General features: G+C 35.2%; 1 protein-coding gene across 8 annotated transcripts in view; it reads left to right on the forward strand.

Annotated features, from left to right (window-relative positions):
* The first annotated feature begins 487 nt into the window (after positions 1–487).
* kmr (pleckstrin homology domain-containing family A member kramer) overlaps positions 488–13,264 on the forward strand; it is a 48,765-nt gene continuing 35,988 nt past the window's right edge. For 7 of the 8 annotated variants that reach the window (XR_012959957.1, XM_076128293.1, XM_076128294.1 and 4 more), the window contains exons 1-2: positions 488–681; positions 4,963–5,163. Coding sequence is in view for 6 of the 8 variants with exons in the window: in XM_076128293.1 (XP_075984408.1) it covers positions 5,078–5,163 (86 nt within the window). In the remaining 2 variants the exon portion in view is untranslated. Of the gene's footprint in view, positions 682–4,962; positions 5,164–11,401; positions 11,816–13,264 lie in introns of those variants that run through there. The other variant, XM_076128290.1, reaches the window with a different exon arrangement.

The raw sequence follows: 13,264 nt of genomic DNA on the forward strand, positions 1-13,264 counted from the left end.
GAAAAATGGTAAATCATGAATTTGTGAAGCATGAAATCATGAAGTTAATTTCCACATCATCGCATTTAACACTGCGCTCTGAGAGCTTTGAGAACAACACCGAACAGGAAGATTAAATAAGGTATTCATGCCATTTACAATTTTTATAAATGTCACCATTCAATAAAGATCATAAAGCAGCTAGGTATTTCGGTAGGAAGCAGTATTTATTCAGAATATAGATACCAATATTCTATTCAACATTATTAAGACAAAATTCATGAAACGGGTAGGCAACTCGTAAATCGCGTAATAAGATGTCGACAGAATAGACATAAAATGTAACAAGAGCAGGTAATGTTATAGGTTAATATAAAACAAACAAAATGCGCAGTAGATCGCGACTCGGTGAGAGTTTTCAAACCACCCCCGCTGTGCCGGTGTCGGTGGCGGGAAAACGTGGAAAACGCGCGCATGGGGTGGCGGTCGCCGCTCATTCCGTGGTGGAGCGTCGCTCAATCGATACACCGCTTTTGTACGACAAAATCAACAATTTTCTCTACAAAATACTGTAAATTTTCCTACCATTTCCATATGACTTTCGTTACAACGATTTTTGTTTCTTGTGCCAGTGATTTTTCCAAATATCTAAGATGCTTTACGAACCATAAACAAGTGCGACGCAAAACCGCTTCGGACTAGGTAAGTGTAATAATTATTGGCACGTTGTGATGACCTAGTTATCGCCTTCGTGTTAGACAGATCCTGTGTTATATTTCCCTGCATATCCCTATGAATTTATTTAGTTAACGCAACCTAATTACTTCGATTCACACAATACGTTTTGCATTTATAGGTACTTTCGTTTTTAAATTAAACTAATTATAGGCATCACTTAGCATGTAATTTGACTGTATAGTAGAAAAACAAATAATATCAGGTAGTAGTAAAAGCCTTAGAGATAAGACGGATATAGCAGTTATTATTCGGGAAACATTTTAATGAGTATGGGACGATTAAAAACCTATTAGTAGTTCATACGTAGAAACAATACAACTTATGATTTGGTTTATGTTGCGTAGTAACTATCACATTGAATAATGATATATCTTATGTAAAATTTTAGTCCAATAAAGGAAGTGGCTGTCAATAATTACGTTGTAACAGAGTTCAAATTTAACTGAACAGATAAAATTAGGTACTCTGAAAAGAAAGTCCTTTAACCCTATGGGTCATCCTGCGGCATAAAAAAATCAGCATTGTCCGGCCTCTCCAAATAGTTCCGAAATCGCGAGTGTCATTGACCGTGAGTGTGTGGCTGTATGGCACGATGCCACTGCCACCCCGTCGTCTAGTAAGCCTGTGCCAAATCCGTCACCTCCGGTCTTAGGGGCGTTCTGCCAATACACTTGCCGACTCCACTTTACGGATTTGCAATTTGGCAGTTAAGTTTGTTCAATCTTGTTAGCATTTAAATTTGATCATGGAGAGTTTGCATTTAACTTGCATTTTACATGGATTGCGCTTATATAGTATGGACTCTCTGCAACCTCGCACGGCTTATGATTAATTCAATAATATTAAGCAATTTATTTGAGGAATTGCCTTCCTTCTTAAACTTAAAGTTATATTTTTGGAAATCTTTATTATATAAAACATGAAAGCAGTCAAGTGGGTTAAGATATTTCAGTGCAGCGAAAAAACTACCATGAATTAAATTGCTTACTTTACTTTCACTACCTAATTGTTCATTTATTTTAACATATTTTAAAGACTGGTTGTATCACACTCGAATGGTTGAAAGTCAGCGTGTGGCCCTTTGCGTGGAAAGCTGTTTACCAACGGCGACGGTAACTAGTCGAATGTCGATAGAATCGGGTGTGACGTCCACCGGAGAAAAGCTTGACTAGAGTGACCATTATGATGTAAGATTTTATTTAGACACCATTTGGAAATTGTGGATTGTTATAAAATAATTTCTCGTGGATTAAAACATGTAAAAAAGGTTGTATCAAAGGGTATTAACTGAAATAAAGCAGTTGATACAAACTTTTCATTTTGAATTGACATTCAGGTCAGCTTTTTTTGTTTACTTCTTATAGATGGTTCTTATACGATTTCTGCCCTAGGCATGCAGAGAAAAAATGGTGCCTAAAAAGGGATGAAACTGACTTTCGCAGATCGTAAAAATTGCCGGGTTTTTGTTAGTTTATCTTCACACTATCCGACTTTTGATTTATTGTTCACGTTAAAGTACAAAAGCTGTGTTCGCTTAGTCTAGAGAATTGTAAAAGATGAGGGAGTTTATATACGTACAGTATATTATAAAGTGTTTTATCTCTTGTTTTTCTCATTACTTAATGATGATTTGTACTTCTACGCCAACTTGCCCATGTAGATATCAACAAAACCGTTTTTTATTCGTTATTAGTTTGTATTAACTATGGTTATTATTTTGGAGCTTCGTTAAATATTCAATTACACAACACCATAACGACCTGACTACGTTATGTATAGGACCAAAACCACTTGAAGAAAACTGATAATATCGGGAAGTCTCTCTTAGTGTCAATATAATGGTATTCTTAGTGTAAAGGTACTCTGGCCAAGTACTGAGAGTACCGCTAACCGAAGGGACACTTTCACTGGGCGTCTGGCCGCAGTGCACGCCTTGATCATCTGATAACTGTCAGTTTTGACACAAATATAATACGAACTTACGTGGCGCGAGTAATTGGCGTTACTTATTGGTCATGCGCGTTAATCCGGTAATGAATACACAAACTGGAAAGGTGGTTAAAGAAAAAGTTGACGATCAGAATCTCATGGTTGAAATGATTGATGGAAACGACAACAAATTGGTCAACTTGGTATGTTTTGATAATGGTATTGAATATCGATACCGTCCACAGTTTTCACGATTCAATAATTAAAATTGATTAACAGGGAAGACTTATTGACTTGAACTTTTCCGTCATTTTTATCGGAAAAAATATTTGATAACTCTCTCACTTATATTCAGGAAATAAATTTCATTAAGTGCGTAGGTTCGTGTAACGTTCAAGTTCAAAAACCTTGGGGTAGCTCCCTTCTAGTTCAATAAGGGTGCATTATATTGCTGTCGGCTTATATGCCAGGGGAAGATTACATTTTCGGAGACTATTTTATGCTCACTACTTTCCGAAAATTCTCTCAAGAATTTGAATACGTATTGCGTATCCGTACTCATATAGAAGAGTAAGAAGAGCAACAAACGACTTATATATTCTGACGATATTTCATAAAGTAGTGACAGTCTTAAGCCACTATCTTTTCTAAATATGTGACCGTAACCAGTTTTAGATTGCGTCTCTAACGTGGGTTGTTAAGCAGCTTAAAGATAATATTTTTTTCTCAATTTTGGTACAATCATGAAGAAATAGAACGTTTATTTATGGGATTTGGATCGATTTCAAGTCTATTGTGTATATGCTGAATAGTGGTATAGACCTTGATGACGTTTGAAATGGAGCAAAACGTGTTGGTCGGCGACCGCTACACGGACCATTGTGAATTATTAAGTGTCCCTCTACTGGTGTTCTTGTTCATGGTCCGTGCTCTACCGGCATAGATTACATAGTAGGTGAATAGCTATAGTGGTATCTCATTACATTACTGAGTCAGACACTAGTTTAATGTATTCATAAAGAGAAATAGCTTTTAGCGACTTTGTCTGCGTGGTAATATGTTTAAAAAAAGTGCTAATCTTGGATTCTAACTAAAAAGTAAAATAATGGTAGGTACTACATATTTAATTTAGAGAACATTTAAAACAATGTAAAGAATGAACTAAGTAATAATGAATGCAGAACACGGAAAGCGTTGAACATAGAAAGGAACAATTCGCTAGAGACAAAAGCTCGTGGAAAACAATAGTTGTCCCATAGCGAGTTGAGGACTACTTAATCACAGATGATAACAATAAAAGCACTGTTAAGCCGTGTCTAGGGAACTTTGATAACATCGATGGGACATAGAAACTATTATATCTTATGTTCAATACCAGCCTACGTCGTTCGTGTTTTACCCTATTTTCCGATCTCTATTATTCAGTAAGCGACAAATGTTATATTATTAATTTGTACGTGTATTTACTTCAACACGGGAATACATTATTTAATCTTCGTTACAAATTTTACATTACCTAAGCTGAGGCTTTGTAGGAATGTGTAAAACCTAGGTAGCATTTAATTCCTTTGCTCGAGCTTAGTGCAAATGAACGCTGACCTAAATACCTACATAGTAGATTTACGTTTTTATATAAAACCTCTACAGTTAGAAGTGGATTTAGTAGGCTTAAGTAAATACTCTTAGACGTCTACAAAATACTGTTATTTCACCGCAAATATCAGTTCTAAGATATTTTTGCGGTTATTTGAAACGATGGAGCTATTCCCGGGAATGTTGATGGACATAAAGATAACAGTAGTTAAGGTATTGCTGTGTAGTAATGGATGTTCTTACAAAGTTGCAAAGACTTTACGGGAACATTAACCTATAAAACAAGTTTCTCTTTGAAAATAACAACTACTCGTTTATTTGCTTTGCCATAAACTAACGATAAAATTAAAATAAATAAATTACTGCATTCAATATAATACATTAGCAAATTAAGTTGTTACTCAAAATAGATGACACTGTGCCACTGACATGCCTATTCACAATTAACTAAATTAATGCTGTATTACGATAATTGTGTGTTATTACTTTATCAATTTTGTGCAATTTAGCTGTTCAGTCCTAATTGTAGTAGTTGTAATTTGTGATCGTGGTATAATCGTAGTCTATAGTCCGCAATTTAGTTTTCCAGTTATGACAATTAAGTCTAAGTGTTACTACTTCACAACCTGACAATAAACACCGACACCTATAATTTCACTTTCATCTCATTTCATCACAATGTTCACGACCTTATCAATCTAATTGGCACTTTTCTCTTTCCAGAGATTACCTTCACAAAATTGCTAGGCGTGGTATCAACGTTTGTTGGTATAGTGTGGACAAGTTCGTATGTAAGTGAAATTATACTGGATGAGGTAGTGCTTCTGGAGGATTCAAGATGGCGACCGCGGCACCGGCGGCTTCGTGCATGAGCACGGAACATGGTTGTGTCATGTTCGATTGTCTCGTGCATCTTTGGGAATGGTAAGTCTATATCTATACCCAGTTATCATTCATTCAATTTTCCGGCTCTGTCGCTTTGAGCTATGAATTTGCATACTCAGTAGAACTGTGTAAACAAATGTACAGATATGAAACACTACCCCAGCTGAAAGAGAATTTCGCAGCGTACTGAAACCACAAAAGCTCAGTTTAATTAAATTTGGAGATTTGCATTCGCAATAACATAGTTACTAAGATTTGCAGTCGTATAATCAAGGTATTTGTCTTTGCTAAACCTAAAACGTACTAAAAGATTGCGTTATGTTCGAATATTTTCTTTTAATTATGTAAATGGATTTGATGTACCCTATATGCTCGTGTGCTCTACAAAATGAGTTTCCACGGTGCCTAAATTATGAGGTGCTTTATACATGAGCCTTTCCCAGCTGTAAAAGAGGAAAACGCAAGCCTTTTATTTTCCGTAAATGTACCTGAATAATACTTTTATTTCATACAATAAAAGCTTAGGAACGATAAAACAAAAGTAGATGAAGGAAACTACGTTAGCGTAACGAAGTGTTTTATTCAAGAAAATTGCTTTAGATTTACGGAACTGCGTGGATTACTAAGTTATCATAAATAAATCGGTTTTTTGACTTTTTTATTTCGTCCGTTTCCTATTCGATGCACTTACAGACAGTATAAGTAGATGTATTCATTAAGCTTTACATCTAGACTTCCGAGGGTATTCTCATTAATAAAGTATTCAAATAAATTAAAAAAGTCTGCCACGTTGCGCACTGAAATTCATCCTGAGGTATGAATGTCAATTACTTTAGTATAATAATAGCATACTTCACATAAACTATTCTGGGAGCGATGCAAATTACAGTCTCACGTGCATAGCTCAAGTTTGTAACTTTGTACCTAAATATATCAGCTATTAATGTTTCACTGAAAACCACTGTAATGGCTACGGTAAATTACTTTACGTGGTATGCATTAGCGTTGTAAACTTTGCGACATTAATGCGCCAAATTCCAGTGCTCAGTATATCTTGCATACGATGATTGTGTGATCTATATTGTAGTGAAACTGCAGGAGTTATTTTTATTTGGCTTGGTTATTGTTTCTCTTATAAGCTTTGCTGCTCCGTAATTATGTAAATAGCAATATTAGGAATCATATTTTCAAGCAAAAGTCGGGTTGACTTTAAATCATTATTATTGTATTGACTGTTAGTTAACCTATTTATTGAATTTTATACATAGTAACAGTGAGTATATTCCTGTGTTTTAAGCAATTTAAGCTCAGCAAAAGTCCTTCAGAACATTCTCAGACATAAATATCGATCGTAGTCTGAGCAAATTTTCCTGGCACAGGTAGGCAATATAGTGACCGGTCGCAGTGTCGTAGTCTCCGAATGAAATATTAAGCATATATTATTCAACATCGCAATGAAAACCATCTCCTCTCGCACCTCATTCTTGGCTCTTTCTAAACCTTGTGCTATGTAATCTCTTGCTTGCGCTCAAAGCCGAGAGAAAACTCCTGTCCCTTCCTATATTTGTTGCACAGCTATAGTCTAGCTATAGAGATGTAGTGTGGCTGCGAGCTGGCAGTCTGTGACAGCTGCCTAGCGGTCTATGTATATCGTCTACCCATTGTTTACACTTTACCTCGGCAGTTCTGTCGTGTCGTGAAACAGAACTGTCGCCTGTCGCGCTCTTCATCCCCCACAAAGCCACACTTGGACAGATCTCCACACTAAATAGAACTTTCAACACACAATGAACTGAATCGTGTGTCTAAAGCTCTTGACGTGCATGGTCTGCCTAATTAATTTCTCTTTGTATACCTATTTTGAATTTTAGGAGCTCTATCAAAGTTTCAAGACTTGGTGAATATGTAGTTGTGTGATGTAGTGTATGAATATATATTTTTAAGTTAATATAAATTAACGCATTTTAAATCTACCAAACGTGTACATACAATGCAAAAGTATAGTTAGCCCGTATTTTAGAGGTACAGAAACGTACGATAAAGTTTGCAACAATATCCGAAGGATGCCTAAAATAAAACGCCCGTTTTCCGTGTAATATTTCAACGTTTCCGCTCTGAAAGTTTGCAATTCTGTTTTCATGGTGTCGCTATGTATAACTTTGGCTTATGTCTAGTCTACCATGTTCATAATGAAAAGTCTAGACGTATTGTTGGGAAATAGAAGACTGCGTAGGTTGTATGTAGTGACATGTGTCTTGCTATGTCTAGCCGAGTTTACGCTTTGTGTAAACAAAGGCACGTGGATCACGCACACATATGCATATTATATGGTTTGTTTAAGTGCTTGTGGTCTCAGCTGGAAATGGGCCACGACGTAGGTGTCGGATAACAGAGAGATTATTATAGCAGGATGGTAGAAATTGTGCATTTAGATATGATGTACTGTTATCGATCAATTTTCCTAACAAAAACAGTCGATCGATATTAAATTTGCTGTTTTTTGTGTACATAGCCTTTTCTTTAAGTGATAAATAGGCAGATATTGCTATACTTTCTCTTAGAATTTAAACTATGAATTTGTTGCATGGGAAGCTAGTGTAAAACTATAGCTCTAGGTCCATAAATAAATACAGAAATTACTAAATTAGGTTGATATGGTGCCAGAAGACTATTTAGCTCGTTTCGTTTGTTTCCATCGTTAATTGTGCAAAACGGTCCATTTTACTACGTAAATAACGTTTCTTTTAATAACTCAGTCCTAGTTGTAGCAATCTGCGTCGTTAATCTAATGTTAGATCAAACGTTGTTTTTGGCGGTAAAGTAAATTTTGGTTTCACGTCGATTCGGTCTCGTATTAGGCCAGGGCAGACAGTTTACTAGTTGATGTGCTTACGTAGTAAACCGAGTTTCTCGGAATTGATATTCCGTGTTCAATTTAAATTTCCATCTAGTATGTAAGATGTTATCCTTCAAAGCTAGATTCGTAGATTGGATTTGGTTTGAACGTTGCTTTGCTGTTGCCTCTAGCTACTCTAGCTAGTAAAGCTGGATGGGCTTTAAATTGTTCATCTGCATTAAATTAGTTTATGTAATTTTCAATATCTGACACGAAAAGATAATAATAACTATACTCTTTCACGAGTGTATTAAAGTCGATTATGTATTGCAAATTAACAGCGGTCAGTTGTTTATTTTGTAATTTCGTTTAAATATAAATAAACTCAGAACAATTTATTGTATTGATTGTTATTGCTTAGTTTTAACCACAGTGTAAGTAACGAACAAATAATTATAATCATATCCTGTGAAGGAACGTTACATAAAGTTTCTAATACTGGCTCTCTGAGTCATATTGCTTTAGGCTGTGAAATTTTTTACTGAACCTAAACATCGTGTCCATAATAAAAGAAAGATCTTTAATCAATTTTCCTGTCAAACTCTACTTTCCTCTAATTTATTGATTGTACGCACGGGTTTCAGAAAATACCCAAAACATAATTCATCAATTTTCAATTACATGTTGATTTGATCGATCAATGTAATTAATTATATTCTGAATAAGGTTAGTTTCTTTTTTTATGTACATACAATGTAATTTGTAGGCAGGACGGCAATGCGTAATTACTCATTGAACATAAATGAGTAACAAATTAGATATGTACAAAAACAGTTTTAGTAATTCCACACATACAGGCAATACTGATTTTTTTTTAAATCTGCTTAACGCTGTCAATGAATTCCGCAGAACAAACGGTTAATTAAATTGCTTGAATCACGGTAACCAGGCTAGATCCTTGACTGTACAATGTACATTCATTTGCGTTGAAGAATAAATTCCTTTTAACACTCATTACGTGATAAACATGTCCAAGTTAATGTATGTTGTAGAGAGGCTCAAGAATTCCGGTTTTAAGGTCAAAGGCTGTTGAAAAAGGAAAATGAATTGAGAGTTCTCCAGCCTTCATCCTCGTGCCAAAGCCTTTTGTGAAACAGACGCTTGTAATGAAATTCATTATGAATTGGTTATTTAAGTGAAATTAATTTATGAGAAAATTTAATTGAACTCTTTTACAGTCTTCTACATAAAGCATAAAGCACTATAACATTAAAGCAGCAATAACATTCAATAGAAATGCGAAGAACATTCACGTTATTATGATCTGTGTATTATTATAATTAAGTTTCTATTAAGGTTTTGATGATGAAGATTTGTAGGTTAAACTAAAAGAATATGACAAAGCTTTTTTCGTCTTAAGTACATACGTACGTATGCCAATGAGTACTTCGAAAACGGTATGTGACTGAGCAAGCGTACAATTTGTCGACTATAAACAATATCGAACCGCCAAGCTATTATTTGCTGTCATCAATATTAAACTTGGAGATATCAATGACGAATCTGTCGGCACGCAGTAACCCACTAAAAGTTGGTCTGATGCATATATAATCGATGTACTTGCAAGAGGTGTATCGTGAACAATCCAAGTAGGGTCATTACTATTCATCGTGTATACGGGTCAGTCGTCGTTGGTTTGATTTCCATTGGCTTATAGTCTTCTACCATGCGGATCACGTGGTGACATCTGGCGAAAATTGATACCTTGCTCGTGCTGACGGCACACCCTTCACTTGTCTCTAAGTTCATATCCGACAAGATATTGCATCTGGAAAGGTACTTATACGTAGTATACGTACCAATATGTAGACTATAGATTTTCAGATGTAGACGAACAGAAGTTACTTCGAAGAAAAGTTTTGTCTCGCTGAATTTAACTTGGGCTTCTTTACAAGTTTCAAAGCTACAAAATGTACAATTTGACCCCATTTCACACCTTGTAATCAGCATTTTATGCACGTCCAAAAATTACGTGAAGTATTTTTTGTTAAGGTAATTTGTCTATTTATGTACAGACAGACAAATAGGAAAGTATTTACTTTCACTCCTCAATTAAATTGTTCTATCAACATCATGGTTTCATGGTGCATTGATTTGGACGAAAAAAGGTTGTTTGTATTTACCTACCTATGTATTCTGGGTTAGAGAAAATTCTGACGATCGAAGTACGTATTTTGTTCTTTCCACATCGTTTGTCCCTACTTAGCGCTATTCTGTTCATAAGCATATTTAGCAGGGACTAAAAAATATAATAATGAATGCTTTTATATGCTACGTATTGTAGAATTAGAGGGTTACACAAGTAGACGTGATTTTACGCACAACTTGCGTGGTCGTATTATTATTAATATGATTGTTCGATTTGATCCCAGCAAAAGTAAAATATTGCCTGAGGGAGTAGGCAAATCGGAAGACCATTTACAACAGTTTTTTTGAGCATCGAGCGAAACTAATCAATTAAAATTAATACTACGTAACGATAGAAAAACTGCTGTGTACGAAAAAGCTATCGCATTTTTTTTCGCTCCATTAATTTTTTGCCATTGTTAGTTGTCTTTTTGTTCTTCGCAATTAGTGCGTTTATATTTAGAATTATAATACAGACGCTATCTTGCTAACATTCTATAATGGAAATTCGCCGCAGGTGTATCGAAAGTGTGTCGATATCTAATAGATTTTCACTTGTTTTGGGAAACAAAGCCACGTCTATCGGCCGCTAATGCGCCACGCAGCTAATTGGTAAAAGTGAAGCTTTTCTTTGTCGACTAGTAAGAAAGGTAAATAGCAGCCGCGTTCTTGTACTTTGAATCATACTGTTTTACATCTAACTAATAGCTTTAGCAAGGTTTGTATAACAAATGCTAGTAGTATCTGTTCTAGAATTATTGGAAGCACAACATGATTAACAAATTTTGTGCTAATTTGGTGGTACTATCAAGTAACTTGCATTTAGAAAGTATAAGCTGACCATTGTGGTGAAAATTTTAAAATCCAACTGCTAAATTAAGATTCGATAGTAAATAATCTGAAACCGGTTTATTATTATCAATAGTATAAGAGATATCTCGTTTCTCTCGTGTGACTCGTCGTGACCGTTAACGAACCCAGTATTCAAATTTAATTTATTAACATTTTCTTTTCGAACTGTAACCCTTTGCAACTTTACTTATAGAGCCTCCGACGAAATCTCCGTCTTTCTCACTCTACAGGAATTCAAATTACCTTATCGGCACGCAGTCCGACACAGGTAAAACCGGTATTATACGGTAAAAATGCAGACCCTCGACTTTGTGAGTTATTTAATTTGTTTGCTGGACAGTTTTCATTAGTTGCTTTATAGATGTACCAGTGATGACGTCTGTGGTGGTCTCATTCTCGCCAGCGCGTAGTCCGTAGCACTATCTCACGTTTCTCCTCCCACTCAATGTTGGTGGTAGCCGCGAGGCTAGTACGTTACTGCTCCAACAGTCGACGGCGGACGGCCGCTTGCGTTCTCCGATACAATCGTTAATCGTAATTAACTTTATTTTATAAACGGTCACACAAAACAAGAAAAGTGAAAATTATAAATGAAAAATAATTAACAAATTTGAGAATGCAACAACAAAATTAATAACAAGAGTGTAAACAACAATAGATGGAGTTAATCAAATAGATTAAAAGTTTTTGTGTTTAGTGTAAAGTGTACGTTGTGTTTCGATAACTTAAAGTGTTACTTTAAAGAAGATTGCAATAAATGAAGCAATACATTTTATTCTCCGAGGCAGGAGACTATTGATGCCGCCAACGAATAAGGTACGGCAAACCGGATATTGTACTAGTTACTAGACAGCGGTTCGACTAGTTTAGTATAATTATAGCCAGTATATATTATAAGGCACAACAAAAAGGATTATAAACTTTTTGTCTCTGCTAAGACGGTGAAGAATTTCCCTGGGGCGCGAGCGTTTCGAATGCATCTCAAGTTCACACACGCGAGGTTTAAATATTTGTAGTTGAGATAAACATTGGTTGGTGAGTGGTGCACGCCACCCCAATGTGTGCCAGCGCCAGGTGTCGTGTCAACAGGTGGACTCGGTTAACCTCCACGCTTTTTAAATAACACCTTTAGATACAGCATATGAAAGATCTATCGCAGACGACGTGACAAGATTAATACCTTCCTTGGTGTTGCTTTCTATTAGATTTATATTAGCGGCATGTTTATCATTGCACCTTTTCAATTTTCCAATTGACCCATTTATTGGATTTGCAAATGCAGAAAGTCAAACAAGACAAAGATTATCTAAAATAACGGTTATTTAAGCATCAGCGCTAACAATCGATAAAATTCAGTGGTATCCGATAATACCAATTTGAAGAAACCAAATACATCCATGTCTAACAAAGTTGAATACACATAAATGATGTGACTGTATGGATGAGGTCACATAAAATGAATGCTATAAAAAGTGATAAAGAACAGTTTTTGCAGCACTTGAACAAATTTTATGGTTTAAACTTTTTTGTATTACTAACATTAGTACATACCAGGCGTTATTAAAGTTTCTACCTGCATACAAAGACGATTAATGCATTTTTTATTGAGTTCATGAGTTACAAATCAGCTGTACACATACGGTATTTTACTAAAATATTTTATCACACTGAATTAATAGCTGTTATACGATGAATCATAATAATTTTGTATTGTGTACAACAGATTCTAATATTCAGCTTTGTTCAAGCGTTTTTAGATGTTCTTCACTTGTTGTCTTATTGAAGCAGGTAGTTGAAGAGACCTTTTGCAGGCAAAATTTTTTGTCCTCAGACCTTTGTCCGGTGTTAAATTTGAATGGCTGTGAGTTGTTCGTCGTCGTAAAAATTTAGTTTGTGCGGCACTTGCCCTTTTTTGTTTGTCCAATAGGTACTTTATATTAAAAGAAAAGGAAATCAGAGAATCCTAAGAAAGCAAAAAAACAAACTGTTCACTGATGGAGAGCAAAGTTTGAAAGTGGAATTAGAATGCTTAAGTATTACGTAATTTAAAATTAATTAAAGTTAAGAACGAGGTATTGGAAACGCCAGTAATTAACAATGAAAGATCATTTAGATATAGTTAATTTTAATTAAGAATAACTTCGATATATTGGATTATAATCATAGCAAAAAAAGTGTACCCGTGGAAAGTTAATAAAATGATATAAATATAGGTAGCTTCTTACAAATTTTTGATAGTACAGTCGCAAACTCGAATGTACGAGT

This window comes from Anticarsia gemmatalis, chromosome 21 (assembly GCF_050436995.1).
Source record: "Anticarsia gemmatalis isolate Benzon Research Colony breed Stoneville strain chromosome 21, ilAntGemm2 primary, whole genome shotgun sequence".
In the NCBI taxonomy this organism is placed as follows: Eukaryota; Metazoa; Arthropoda; class Insecta; order Lepidoptera; family Erebidae; genus Anticarsia; species Anticarsia gemmatalis.